This window comes from Epinephelus fuscoguttatus, linkage group LG7 (assembly GCF_011397635.1).
Source record: "Epinephelus fuscoguttatus linkage group LG7, E.fuscoguttatus.final_Chr_v1".
Classification (NCBI taxonomy): domain Eukaryota; kingdom Metazoa; phylum Chordata; class Actinopteri; order Perciformes; family Serranidae; genus Epinephelus; species Epinephelus fuscoguttatus.
Window position 1 is genome coordinate 40,670,105 of NC_064758.1, and position 12,714 is coordinate 40,682,818.

At 41.2% G+C, this 12,714-nt stretch overlaps 1 protein-coding gene across 1 annotated transcript in view; it reads right to left on the reverse strand.

Moving 5' to 3' along the window:
* Positions 1-1,013: 1,013 nt before the first annotated feature.
* LOC125891163 (natural resistance-associated macrophage protein 2-like) overlaps positions 1,014-12,714 on the reverse strand; it is a 35,484-nt gene continuing 23,783 nt past the window's right edge. The window contains exons 12-16 of the mRNA XM_049580192.1: positions 10,778-10,897; positions 10,407-10,556; positions 7,691-7,764; positions 7,454-7,607; positions 1,014-5,076 (exon numbers count right to left, since the gene is read on the reverse strand). Coding sequence (XP_049436149.1) covers positions 4,969-5,076; positions 7,454-7,607; positions 7,691-7,764; positions 10,407-10,556; positions 10,778-10,897 — 606 coding nt within the window. The 3' untranslated portion in view covers positions 1,014-4,968. The remainder of the gene's footprint in view (positions 5,077-7,453; positions 7,608-7,690; positions 7,765-10,406; positions 10,557-10,777; positions 10,898-12,714) is intronic.

A 12,714-nucleotide genomic window follows, 5' to 3' on the forward strand; every position in this document is an offset into this window, starting at 1 on the left:
ATAAATCCTGTGTATTTTATAATAATTTTTCACCATATAGAGTGTAGTGATCTACTGAGTAGCTAGACCTGAAACACATTTGTTTTACCCTGTTCAAATAAATAGAAGAGGGTTTGACATCGTTAGGCAACGTGGTCACCCAGTGGGACCCCAGATATTTATATTTACAGCATGGAGGTTCTGCAACGCCTCCTCAGAGTAAATCACAGTCATCCCCTTGCTGTAATGCACATTGAGCAACTGAGATGTGGAGTTAAGTGACAGCAGATACTTGCTATATTTAGGCACATCAGCACACATAAGATTGATGTAAAGGACACAGACTGCATGCATCCATAAGATGAGGAAAGCAATAAAATAAACTTGTTAATAAAAGGAATAACTGCACAGTTGAAATAGTCACCCAGCCCATTCCAAACCCATGTGGGCCCATTACACCACGAGCTCAGCCAGTGCCCACAGTGGCCACAATGCAAGACATAAACAAGAATGGCCCCGCTGTTTGCATTCCTGGTGTCGGACATTTTAGGGCAGCACTGACAGATCTGTGTAAAAATATATACAAAATAAGTACGGACCGCACAGCTGGAAAATGTCATGCGGTTTACAGCTGATGCCACTGTTTACTAAATCAACTTGAAATTCATTATCTGTGCCTGATCGCTGCTGCGTCTTGCCCTCTTCTCCTTCTTCATCTGTTGCATTCCTCTTAACAGAAGACACAGAAAGAGTAAAGAGGGTCAGCTGGTGTTTGAGGCCCTGTGCTGAGTGTTAAGGGTGCCGCAGTTGTACCCCTGGAAAGATCTGCCCAAAACATGTGACTTCAAACATCAGGTACAAGTTAAAGCCACATCCATCTTCCATCAGTCAACAGGACTAATGTGCAAGCACGTAAAAAAACAGCGTGAGGCGGAAGGAGAAATAAATCACAAGTGTAGAATTCATCAGAGGGAAAAAGGAAAAGAAATGCAAACAAATGTGATTATCTTTAAATGATCCTGACATACAAGTCCTGTGTTTCCATGTCGTGGTTTATTGTGTTTGTTCAGTGCCACTGTTTGTTTACAATTCAATAACGCATTGAATGATTTTTATAATTGCAGTTCATTAAATCAGTCAGTCCTGGAAAGCCACAGTAATAAAACAACACTGGGTTTTCTGCTGTAGTAAATGCATCAAGGACGTCTTTTGGCAAAAATAAATCAACTTAAGTCACAGCATGTTAAAGCAAATACACAAATACAACACTGTTAAAATATCTTATGAAAAAATCTGTTCATATATCACCAAGGCCACACACAAAGATTAAAAGATATTCTGTACAAAGCTGTTCATCAAGTTACTGTGTAGCCAAAATCAGTGGTGATGTTGACATAAATGGCAAAAAATAAAATCACATTAACCTCTTGCACACACACACACACACACACACACACACACACACACACACACAAATATAAACTCCATCCATCAGGCGTTGTGGTTCTATTTCTACATTTCACACCTGGGAATCCACAGCGTCTACTTACAGCCCCATGCACTCTGCCATGCATTAGCTACATCCAATCATGTTGATGACAAACTAGCTGTTGAAATGTGCTTGCAGCATCTGAGCCTCATGTAGGGCTGGGACTGTAGGGTCTACAATCATGTGATTTGCTGGAAGAGCCCACCCTCCCTCTCCCTCCCCCCTCACACCCTCCTCTCCTCCCCTACCCTCCCAGCTCGCAGGCCTGCCCCTGAGTGGCCTCTGCTAGGCTATGTTTCCAGGAAAGGGGCCTACTGGACAGGCTGTGAGGCCTAGGCAGGGAGACATTGGCTCATTGAGAAAAACAAAAACAGAGAGGGGCGGTGGGAAGACTCTCCCCTCTTACATAACTCTGCCTCCATGACAGGAAAAAAAAAGTTCCCCGCCACAATGCAAAGAAAAACCTGTCCGTCCGCCTCTCCTCGGCTTGCAAATGCTGAAGCACTTCAGGACAGGAATTCAGGCAACACTGAAACCAGCAGTGCTTGCTTACTGTTTCACAATAGTTGCAACTCTGCAGTCATACCACCACCACAGGCATGTCACACACATCTGAACGCACAGGAACATTAGCGTCAATGCACTGCAGCTCATTTAGTTTGTTTTGTTTGACACTATAATGCTGTTCCTGTGCAGGCTGAACAACACATAAACTGTGATGTAACACACTGTGTCATTTCATGTGTTGTTATGTTGTTCAGCTCTGGTGGTGAGACATTTACTGTATCTGAGGAGCCTCTCTGGTGGCCTGTACTGCCTCCCCGTGGCCAAAAGAGGAACTGCACTGAGTCTGAAAAATGAATTCAGTTTCCTCAAAGGACAAAAAAAACAGTCCTCAGAGGGTTTAAAGATATATTATGCAGGATTGTTGGTCACTGCTTGTAAACACGCTCGCAGAGACAGTGAAACTAAAAGCCAAACCCTAATTATTTTTGCTCACCTGAGTGCTGTGTGGATACACGCCCATACATCCCTGAAAAAGAATAAATTAAGAAAATACAGGCAGAGGGCAGAGTCTCTGCAGGAAAATGCACCGCCACACACTGAGAGTGGGTCATAAGTGATGATTGAGAGTGATTATTTCTTTATGAGTCCATAGGGTGCACTGAGGATGAGGTTTTCTGCAGGCTGATGCGCAAGTTAGTATCACCTTGGTTCCCTCGTCAAAAAGCCAATGGGATTTCACACTGGATTTTGGATTATTGCAGAAAATAAGCTCTGTGGCAAGCAAGATCATCTACACGAATGAACACCACTTTTATGATTTTTGAAGTGTAAATGCAATTGCCAGAAGTATAAAGCCAACATTAGGCTATAAACGAGCTACACCACTGTCACATGGCTTCATCATAGCCACCACAACGAGATTGTAAAAGACGTTTTCGGAGTAATGGCGATCTGTAGTCTCATTTAGCCACATGTTAGCAATCACCTTTTTTAAGACACATAAAAGCTTCAAAATTCACAAGTGGGGTATTTACTGATGTGTTTTATGTCATAGAACAAATGTGAAAGTCTCTGAAGCTTGTGTGAACCACAGACCTTATTTTAGACATCTAACCAAAAACCCTTCGACCTTTAGACGAGGGAACCTGACGTGAAAGATGCCAACTCACCTCTGTGTTTTAGGACTCATTCCTGCACCACTCTATACATTGTATAGAAATTGTTTTTGGGGGAAAATCCAGCAAAGTATACCTTTAAAAAACTCTTATTTAAATTAGTAAAAGTCTTAAATATTCTCTTGCAGGCGTTCAGGAGATGTTCACCTATAAACTAAAAGTGGAATTGAGGGTGTTGCATGAGTTTATTGTGCTTTTTAATGATTATCTGGTTACAGGTCCCGTTCATCTAATTATTATAGCATTAGGAATTATAGTTACATACAGCTGGAAAAGTACTGAAAAAAAGGGTGATACAATAATGAATAATTGTAGGCCACATTGTCCCTGTGGTTTTCTATTATACTTTCTTTGCCTGATTTGATCACAAAACAGAAATTTAATTTATGTGGCGTTAAAAAGGTTTTACTTAACTTGGTGAACCTGCAGAAATCATGAGATAGTTTTGTATCATGTTGTAAAGTGAGATTTATTGTTATGGATTACCTTATTTTACAGTAATCCACAAAATGTTTATTGTGAAAATTTACATTATTTAGTAAGTGGTAAATCTATACATATATGTATCTTATATCTTGTTCTTTGATTTAGACAGGGCACTACAATAACATGGTGCACATTGGCTGTAGTATTAATAATTGCAGAGTGATGCAATGTCAGACAGTGAGGTGATATATCATGTGTTCATTTGTCCTACTGTTAATGCTGACATTAAAGGGGACCTGGTGACTATCGGGTTAACCGGATAAAGGTTCAGTGTGTCAGATTAAGGGGCATCTTTTGCCAGAAGTATGTTTCCATTAGTTTATAATTACCTGAAACTAAGAATTGTTTTGTTTTCTTTACCTTAACATGAGCCGTTTATAAACATTTAGAGCCCAGAATGGACAAATCAATCACTGGCTCTCGATATGAGCAAGTGATACCATAGATACCGTAGTTCTCCTACACGCTTGGCAATGGAAAAAGTTTCAGTTCTGCAATTTCACTGCTAGACGCCACTAAATCCTACACACTGGACCTTTAATAGTTATAGTTATTGAACTTATAAAACCCTCATTCATACCTATAAACCAAGTGTCAACCTCTGGGGCTGAAAAATGAAGCAAATGTAAAGTGATAAAAACTGCAATTCTTCTAATGACCAATTGAGGCTGACTCCACATAAGATACCTGTTAAGATACCCAACTTTACAGCAGAAATAAACATGTTTACAGCCTGGTACAAATAACGGTTGGTCTCTAGAGCTGATTTCAACATTCATGACAACTGTACGGATGTGAATTTTTATGTAAGTCACCCGTTCACATTTTTTAAAGGCTTAAAGTTAGGCATTTTTAACGGTGGGTTCGCTTGAGTGACAGGCTGTCAGTGATGCGTCACTACAGTCAGATCCAATCCTCACTCCTCCACAGCTCCACCCATCTGTACAAATATGGTCACCTCTGGCTCCAAAACGCCAAGATGGCAACAGCCGAAATACCAAGGTCGAGGCTTCAAAATTGCAGTCCACAAACCAGTGGGTGACATCCATAATATTTTACGGTCCATGCTGTAAACCTGTCAGTTTAGCAAAACTCATCTGAACTGTTTTACATTATCAGTTATTGAGGAGTGACTATAGATACAGACAATACAAACAGCAGCTTCTTCATTACTAAATAAAATAATCTGTTCCATTTATAAAAAAAAAAAATCATTAGATCTACTATAAATAAACCTAGGAAGCACTTAGGAAGACTAAATGTGCTGGAGAGAGTAAAAGGTCAGTCAGGCTGCTCACAGCTGCACCTTTGAAATAAACGTCCACATTTGATTCAGGAGTCAAACTCTGGCTGCTGCTCTATCAGGATGGTCGTGTCGTTCCCTCTCTTGTTGGCTGGATCCAGACAGGAAACTCCCAGAGCGATCAGACACAACCACGCCTGCAGCACAGACACAGACAGAGAGATTACAAATCAAGTGATTCATCAGACCAAGATCACATATTTAATAAGGTAAAGCTTCAAATGTTGAACTATGCTGCTGTGTGATGTGATGATACATTATTTTTCGTTATAACTGTATTCATTAGAGTTAAATCCAAAAGATGTATCCCAACATTCACAAACAGGCTACAAAAATACATTACAATGTAAAATAGAAAACAAAAGGAATTCTAATATAAATATTTTGGTTTTCCAAAGCTGTTTTGTAGCAAAGAGAATTCCTGCACACTGTTACTTGCAACAAACTTCATTAAGCAAACAACGTTTCAGTCGTCAGACCTTCATCAGGTGAAGTAGTAGCACCCGATGAACATTTGTCATCTGTGGACAGTTTTTCCCCCTACGCACCTGTCCACAACTTTTTGAAGGCGTGCATGAGCCTCCACATTCAGGTTTTCAGAGCTGATTTGTGCAAACAATAGGAGGGTGCTGACATTTGAGAGGCTGAAAGAATTTTTTGGGGGCATTTTTGCTTTAGTTAAACACATTTAAATGATTACTTGATTATTAAAATTGTTGCAAATTCATTTACTGTTGTTTTGTTGATTAATCGTTGCAGCCATGGGTGATTATGAGACAATGGGCCCCTGGAAACAGACATACAGAAGGCCCCACCACCTCTCCTTTGTAGGATCACAACACAGGAATTTTATAGTATTTTTTAGCCTCTTTCTGTGGTTGTTTTGCAACGCTTTGTAACCGTTACGCACCTCTCTGTGGTTTTGTTATGTGTGAATATTTTTTTGCGTCAGTAGTTCTTTTTCCCATTTATGTGTTGTTATGCCTTTGTTTGTAGTCACATTGGGTGTGTTTGTAGTCATTTAGCATCTGTTTGTAGTCATTTTGCATGTTTGTAGTCATTCTGGGTGTGTTTGTAGTTGCTGTAGTTCTCTTTGTGGTGATTGTGTGTTTCTTTATAGTCATTTTAAGTCTCTTTGTAGTTGCTTTCCATCTTTCGGGGGTCATTTTGTGGTTGTTTGTAGTCCTTTTTGGTGTGTTTGTAGTCATTGTGGGTGTGGTTGTCGTCATTTTGCATCTATTTTTAGTCATTTTGCGTCTATATCTGTAGTCATTTGGGATGTGTTTGTCGCCATTTTGTGTCTTTTTGTAGTCATTTTGGGTGTGTTTGTCATCATTTTGCATCTTTTTGTAGTCATTTTGCATCTATTTGTAGTTCTTTTTGTCTGTTTCTTTTTGTAGTCATTTTGGGTGTGTTTGTCGCCATTTTGTGTCTTTTTGTAGTCATTTTGGGTGTGTTTGTCGCCATTTTGCATCTTTTTGTAGTCATTTTGCATCTATTTGTAGTTCTTTTTGTCTGTTTCTTTTTGTAGTCATTTTGGGTGTGTTTGTCGCCATTTTGCATCTTTTTGTAGTCATTTTGCATCTATTTGTAGTTCTTTTTGTCTGTTTCTTTTTGTAGTCATTTTGGGTGTGTCTGTAGTTGCTTTCCCTCTCTTTGTCGTCATTTTGTGTCTTTTTGTAGTCATTTTGGGTGTGTTTGCCGTCATTTTGCAACTGTTTTTAGTCATTTTGCATCAATTTGAAGTCATTTTGGGTGTGTTTCTTGTCATTTTGTGTCTTTTTGTAGTCATTTAGCGTCTGTTTGTAGTAATTTTGCATCTATTTGTAGTTCTTTTTGTCTGTTTCTTTTTGTAGTCATTTTGGGTGTGTCTGTTATCATTTAGTGTGTGTTTGTAGTCATTTTGGGTAAATCTGTAGTTGCTTTCCCTCTCTTTGTCGTCATTTTGTGTCTTTTTGTAGTCATTTGGGGTGTGTTTGCCGTCATTTTGTGTCTTTTTGTAGTCATTTTGCATCTACCTGTATTCATCTTGGGTGTGTTTGTCGTCATTTTGTGTCTTTTTGTAGTCATTTTGGGTGTGTTTGTCGTCATTTTGGGTGTGTTTGTCGTCATTTTGCATCTTTTTGTAGTCATTTGGGGTGTATTTGTTGTCATTTTGTGTCTTTTTGTAGTCATTTGGGGTGTGGTTGTCGTCATTTTGTGTCTTTTTGTAGTCGTTTTGTGTCTTTTGTAGTCATTTTGGGTAAATCTGTAGTTGCTTTCCCTCTCTTTGTCGTCATTTTAAGTTTCTTTGTAGTTGCTTTCCATCTCTTGGGTAATTTTGAGTCTCTTTGTGGTTGTTTAGCCCCTTTTCTTAGTTGTTGTGGTGAGTGTCTTTCTGTCCCTTTGCTGCTGTGACCTTGTGTTGACACGTTGTGTCTGTACTGCCTGTGTAGTTGAAGACTGAGTTGCTGGAACCAGTTTTAGGTTTCACAGTGGAACAATTTAGATCTGCCATCCCCTGAAGTTACCTACCAAATATCCCACAAATGTCAGGTATGCTATGGAGAGGAACGCTGCCAGCACATACAGCCACACACTGTTGAGGTCAGTCACATAGACCACCACAAAGTACATGTTGATGGCACACACAATCAGGATCACGATGCCTCCTCCGATCTTAAACACTCTGCAGGAGAAAGAGAACAAGTGTGTTTAAAGGAGAAACAATAATAATTTGTGTCTGTGTCCTTATGATGCAGATCAACTTACAATCCGTTGGCAAACTCGTTCATGAGAGATGGCAAACTGGTGAAAGTGAGGATGGGAATGAGGGCAAATGGCAACTGTGAAAGAGGAATGAATGTGTGTCATTATAAACCATTTAATGGGAAAGAAATGAAGCCAAAGACAGGCTTCAAAGACTACTTTATGCTTTGGATATATGAGCTGAATGCTGCAGTATATCCAGACCTCAATGATGATGACGTAAATTCTCAAATAGTGCCCTTAATTTCTGATTTCCACAAACTCAAACCTGCCTCCATGTTTGTATTGATAAATTCACTATGTCCATTTCTATCCACGTCACTAATTCCATCAGTACAGCACGAGTCCTTTCTGGTGCTCCACTTTGCCTTTTTCCCCCCAGAGAAGCTCTACACTTCCTCTAGAATTTTCACATTTAAATCTTGCAGCCTTGCCTTTATTGGTAGGCCTTTAATGTGAACAAACATCAGGATGCATTGTTAACACTGACATGAGATTAACATCAAACAGAAAAACCACAAACAAGAAACAACTGGAGTTAATAGTTAAGTATGAAACAATTAAAACAGAAATTTAGAGCAGCAGAGTGGAGGGTGAAACTTGACTCTATTAAAGATATAACTTTTCCATATTATATTCATTACAGTTATTAATCTTACATGGCCACAGATAGACACATTACCTCATCGCTATACATCCCGAAAACAGCTATGATTAAAGCCTCTAATGAGAGATGAAACGTCTTCAAGAAACGTCTTCAAGAAATGTCTTCAGCGTCAGCAGTGATGCAGGCGCTTAACCGGTCCGTTGTGGTGAGAGGGAACTTAGCCAGAAAGCGAAGCTCTCAATTTACCGGTCGATCTACGTTCCAACCCTTACCTATGGTCACAAGCTCTGGGTAGTGACCGAAAGAATGAGATCGCAAATACAAGCGGCCGAAATGAGTTTCCTCCGCAGGGTGGCTGGGCTCAGCCTTAGGGATAGGGTGAGGAGCTCAGACATCCGGGAGGGACTCGGAGTAGAGCCACTGCTCCTCCACATCGAGAGGAGCCAGTTGAGGTGGTTCGGGCATCTGGTAAGGATGCCTTCCGGACACCTCCCTGGGGAGGTGTTTCAGGCATGTCCAACCAGGAGGAGACCTCGGGGCCGCCCCAGGACACGCTGGAGGGATTACATCACCCGGCTGGCCTGGGAACGCCTCGGGATTCCCGCGGAAGAGCTGACAGAAGTGGCTGGGGAGAGGACTGTCTGGGCTTCTTTGCTGAGGCTGCTGCCCCCGCGACCCGGACCCGGATAAGTGGAGGATGACGAGTACGAGTACGAGTACGTCTTCAAGAAACTCAAGTAAGTCCAGTTGCCTACGATATAGCACTACGATTACCATGACCTGAATGACTGAGAATCTTCACCAACATAAAACAGAAGATAGTGTTAAAAATAAGTTGCGCCTTTCCTTCACCCTCTTCCAAAGTCAAATGCACGTGCTACCCAGATTAAAATCTTAACCACATGGAGCAATGGTGCTCATGGGAAATGTAGTTGTCATTCCAGGAAACACTACTGCTTTTGTCACCAAAATCAACGTGACATTAAAGTTCCTTGTAGTTACTTTAATGTACTGATGGAATAAGTGCTGTGGAAATGTATGTTATACTTAATTTACAATGTGAGCTGTAGTAGTCATGTTTTTTTACCCAGCCTTTATTTATTTGCTGGTTCCAAAGTGGAGCCAGTTTTTGTAACACAATCCAACTTGCTTGTTTATTTTAAAGGTCCAGTGTGTATGATTTAGAGGGATATATTGGCAGAAATGGAAGAAAAAACAATGAGTATGTTTTCCTTTAGTTTATAATCACCTGAAAAACAGAGTTATTGTGTTTTCTTTAACTTAAAATTAGCTGTTTATATCTACACAGGGAGCAGATATTCACATTTTTGCATCAACCACCACAGTTAGTAGCCCCTCTGCTCCGAGCAGTGCTGGAAAAACACAGATTTTTAAATGAGAAACTGCTTTATTAGTGTTTTTTTCCATATTAAATCGCTGGGTCTGATTTGTTAAGGGAGACACCTCTTGTCCTCAGCTCCTGGTAAAAACCTACTGACTGTCTGGATCTTAGGTTAGCAGAGAAAAAAAGGTGAGCACCTTTTAGCAGGTGCGAGACTAACAGTCCGGGAAGACACCTCTGCAGGTAGTTTCGCTCCTGCTAGAAGCCTCCTGAACATCTAGTTCAGAAATAAGGTGAGTGGAAATTAAGTTTTCTTAGAGAAAAAAAGGTGAGCACTGAGCACACATTAGCAGGTGCTAGGCTCGCAGCCTGTTTGCAATGTGCCAAAATAGGATAGGACAGCTGATTTGTAATGTGAAACTGCTTTATTTAGTGTTTTGCCTGGTTTTAATCTCCAGGTTTGTTTGTTTTGGAGGGGAAGAGACTTCTGTGGATAATTTGCGTCCTGCTAAACACTTCCTGAACAATGAAAACTGAAGGAATTTTAACCCGGAGAAGTTTTAGCAGCTGCAATCTGCATTCCTCACCACTAGATGCCACTAAGTCCCCCCTGCATCTTATACACTTGACCCTTAATTATATTAATGTCCTTCGTTTTCTACTACAGGTTGTGAGAATGAACTGAAAACACAGATAAAGTGTGATGAGATGTAAAAGGTGGAGAGGTGTTGGTGAAGCTGCCAGAGAACCAGTTTCCACTCCTGCCTGACCTGCATGCTCTGCAGCACATTGAGGAAGTCGTTCATGCCCGTCAGATGCTGCACATCCTGGAAGATGGCCACCAACAGGGTGGGAGTGATGGCGATGGAGCGGGTCAACAACACCCGAGCGAAACGCGACCAGCGCAGATTCAAGAAACCCTGAGGGCACAAAAAAAGAAAACTGTACTTTTTGTGACAACAGAGCAAACACACACGGTGAAGTCTCTGATGTAAAGCTACCAACACTAGGCCACAACTGGGGCAACCATTCAGTAAAACAACTGCCTGATGTGTAATCGTGATAAAGGTTAAGGATAGCACAGACATTTCATCTGTTTGTGTGTTTTTGTGCAGGGCTGATTCCTCCCTCCTCCACTGACCTCCATGACAAACTGGCCGGAGTACGTTCCAGTCATGGTGGAGCTCTGACCAGCTGCAAGGATCCCAACGGCCCAGATGTAGAGTGCTGCAGGGCCAAAGAAACAGCCCAGCACTACTCCCTGCGTAAACAGACATGTAAACAGAGAGGACGGTCAACAAAACTTCAGCAGCGTTACATTCACCAGAAAACAAGTTAAGTCCCACAGTGCCTCAATAAAAACGGGAGGAATGAGATGAGTAATGTGAAAGGGGTCACACATAATGAAAAACCCACAAAGAATCATCACTTTCACCTCAACTTAACAGAGAATTTAGCATCTTTCAGCTCTTTGTTTCACTGCTCAACAACAAACAGCAAACAGACACAGTTAGAGACTTGCTAGTGAACACAATGGAGCATTTAGCAGCTAAAGAGACAGATATTTTCTTCAGGAGTTGGTGGAGAGTCTAAAATGGAGTTTTTTCTTGTAATATTTTTAAATTCTTAAATCTTAGAGCACAACTTCTGGCAGTCAGCCTTTGTTACAAACTGGGGCGCTTTATGGGAAGTGTAGAATTTTTGGAGACAAATAAGTGCTAAGATCTTTTACTTAAAGCTTGATTGCAGGACTTTTACACATAAATCAACGTCTGTCACATTCAAGCCCTTGCCAAATGAGTTCACACAATGCTGATGAAACCTGTTGAAGCCAGAGAAAGCTCTCCGAGTTTTGGTGTTGGGTGTCTGTGGCGATTTTACGGCTCTGGTGCACTGGAAATGCGGCATTTTACGTTAACCAGCCAGAGCTAAAGTGGAGACAAACCATAGAGACACAGCAGCAGAGTGAAAAATCCAAAGAAGCATCCAAGAAAAGTTTTTGGAGTAGATGCTCCAGATAAAGAAATTAATTCAGCGCTCAGAGGAAGGTTTAAATCCAGAAAAAAGAAAGTCACTGACGTTGAGGACAAAAACAGATCACCATTGGTGTAATCTTTATGAGCAGGCATCTGCATATGCATGCTGAATCTGTAGGCAACAGGATTTTGGTATTTGTTTGTAGTCCAAGTAGTACAGTCCAATTACATTTGAACATTGAGATAATTGGCCAAAATGCAATTTCGGAGCTAATCGGCTATAGTCTGACGACGATCTTTTGATCTATCTTAATCTAAATCTGCAAAGTAACTTAGGTTGTCAAGTGAAAGTAGTGGAGTAAGAAGTTCAATATTTCCTTCTGAATAGTAGAGGGGTAGAAATAGAAAGTGGCAGAAAATGGAAATAGTCAAGAAAAATACTTCAAAACTGTACTTAAAGGCGCTGTATGTAAGAATGTGGCCAAAACGGTTACTGCACTCAAGTTCAAAATACTGCCGCGAGTCGTGTCCGCCCCGCCTCCCCTACAGATTCGAGGTTGCTGGACAGCGGCACGCTGGAGACTGATTTGTTTGCCCACGGGCGGCTGCCGTGGCAGGGCCGTGTCGCCACGTCCTTGATCTTCGGTTTTCCAGCGGACCGTTCGAGCAAGTCCAGCTTCTCTGCTGCTAACGCTGCTGCCGGGATACAGCTGAGGAGGAGCCGGCTGCTAATGCTATGTACCGGGACACTGCTAATGCTGCTTGCTGTGCTGCTGTAGCTCAGTCGTAACTGTAACTGATGCTGAGACTCTACTGACTGCGTGACTGGTCGACGGCGGTGGGTGGCGCAACAGGCCAAAACACAAATTCAAAACATAAACGTGATTTGCGGACCGTAAAATATTTTTTAAAATGCAAATATTCTGGCTGTATTATTGTTGTCGGTGAGATCAGTATGTTATATGAACATTATTCCTTAGTCTCTGTGACATATTAGGAGGATTTTACGACTATTTGCTTTAGATTTCTTACATATAGCTCCTTTAGGTACTTTTGTGAACATACTTAATAACTTCATACTAGAGACTTACGCCGTGTCTCA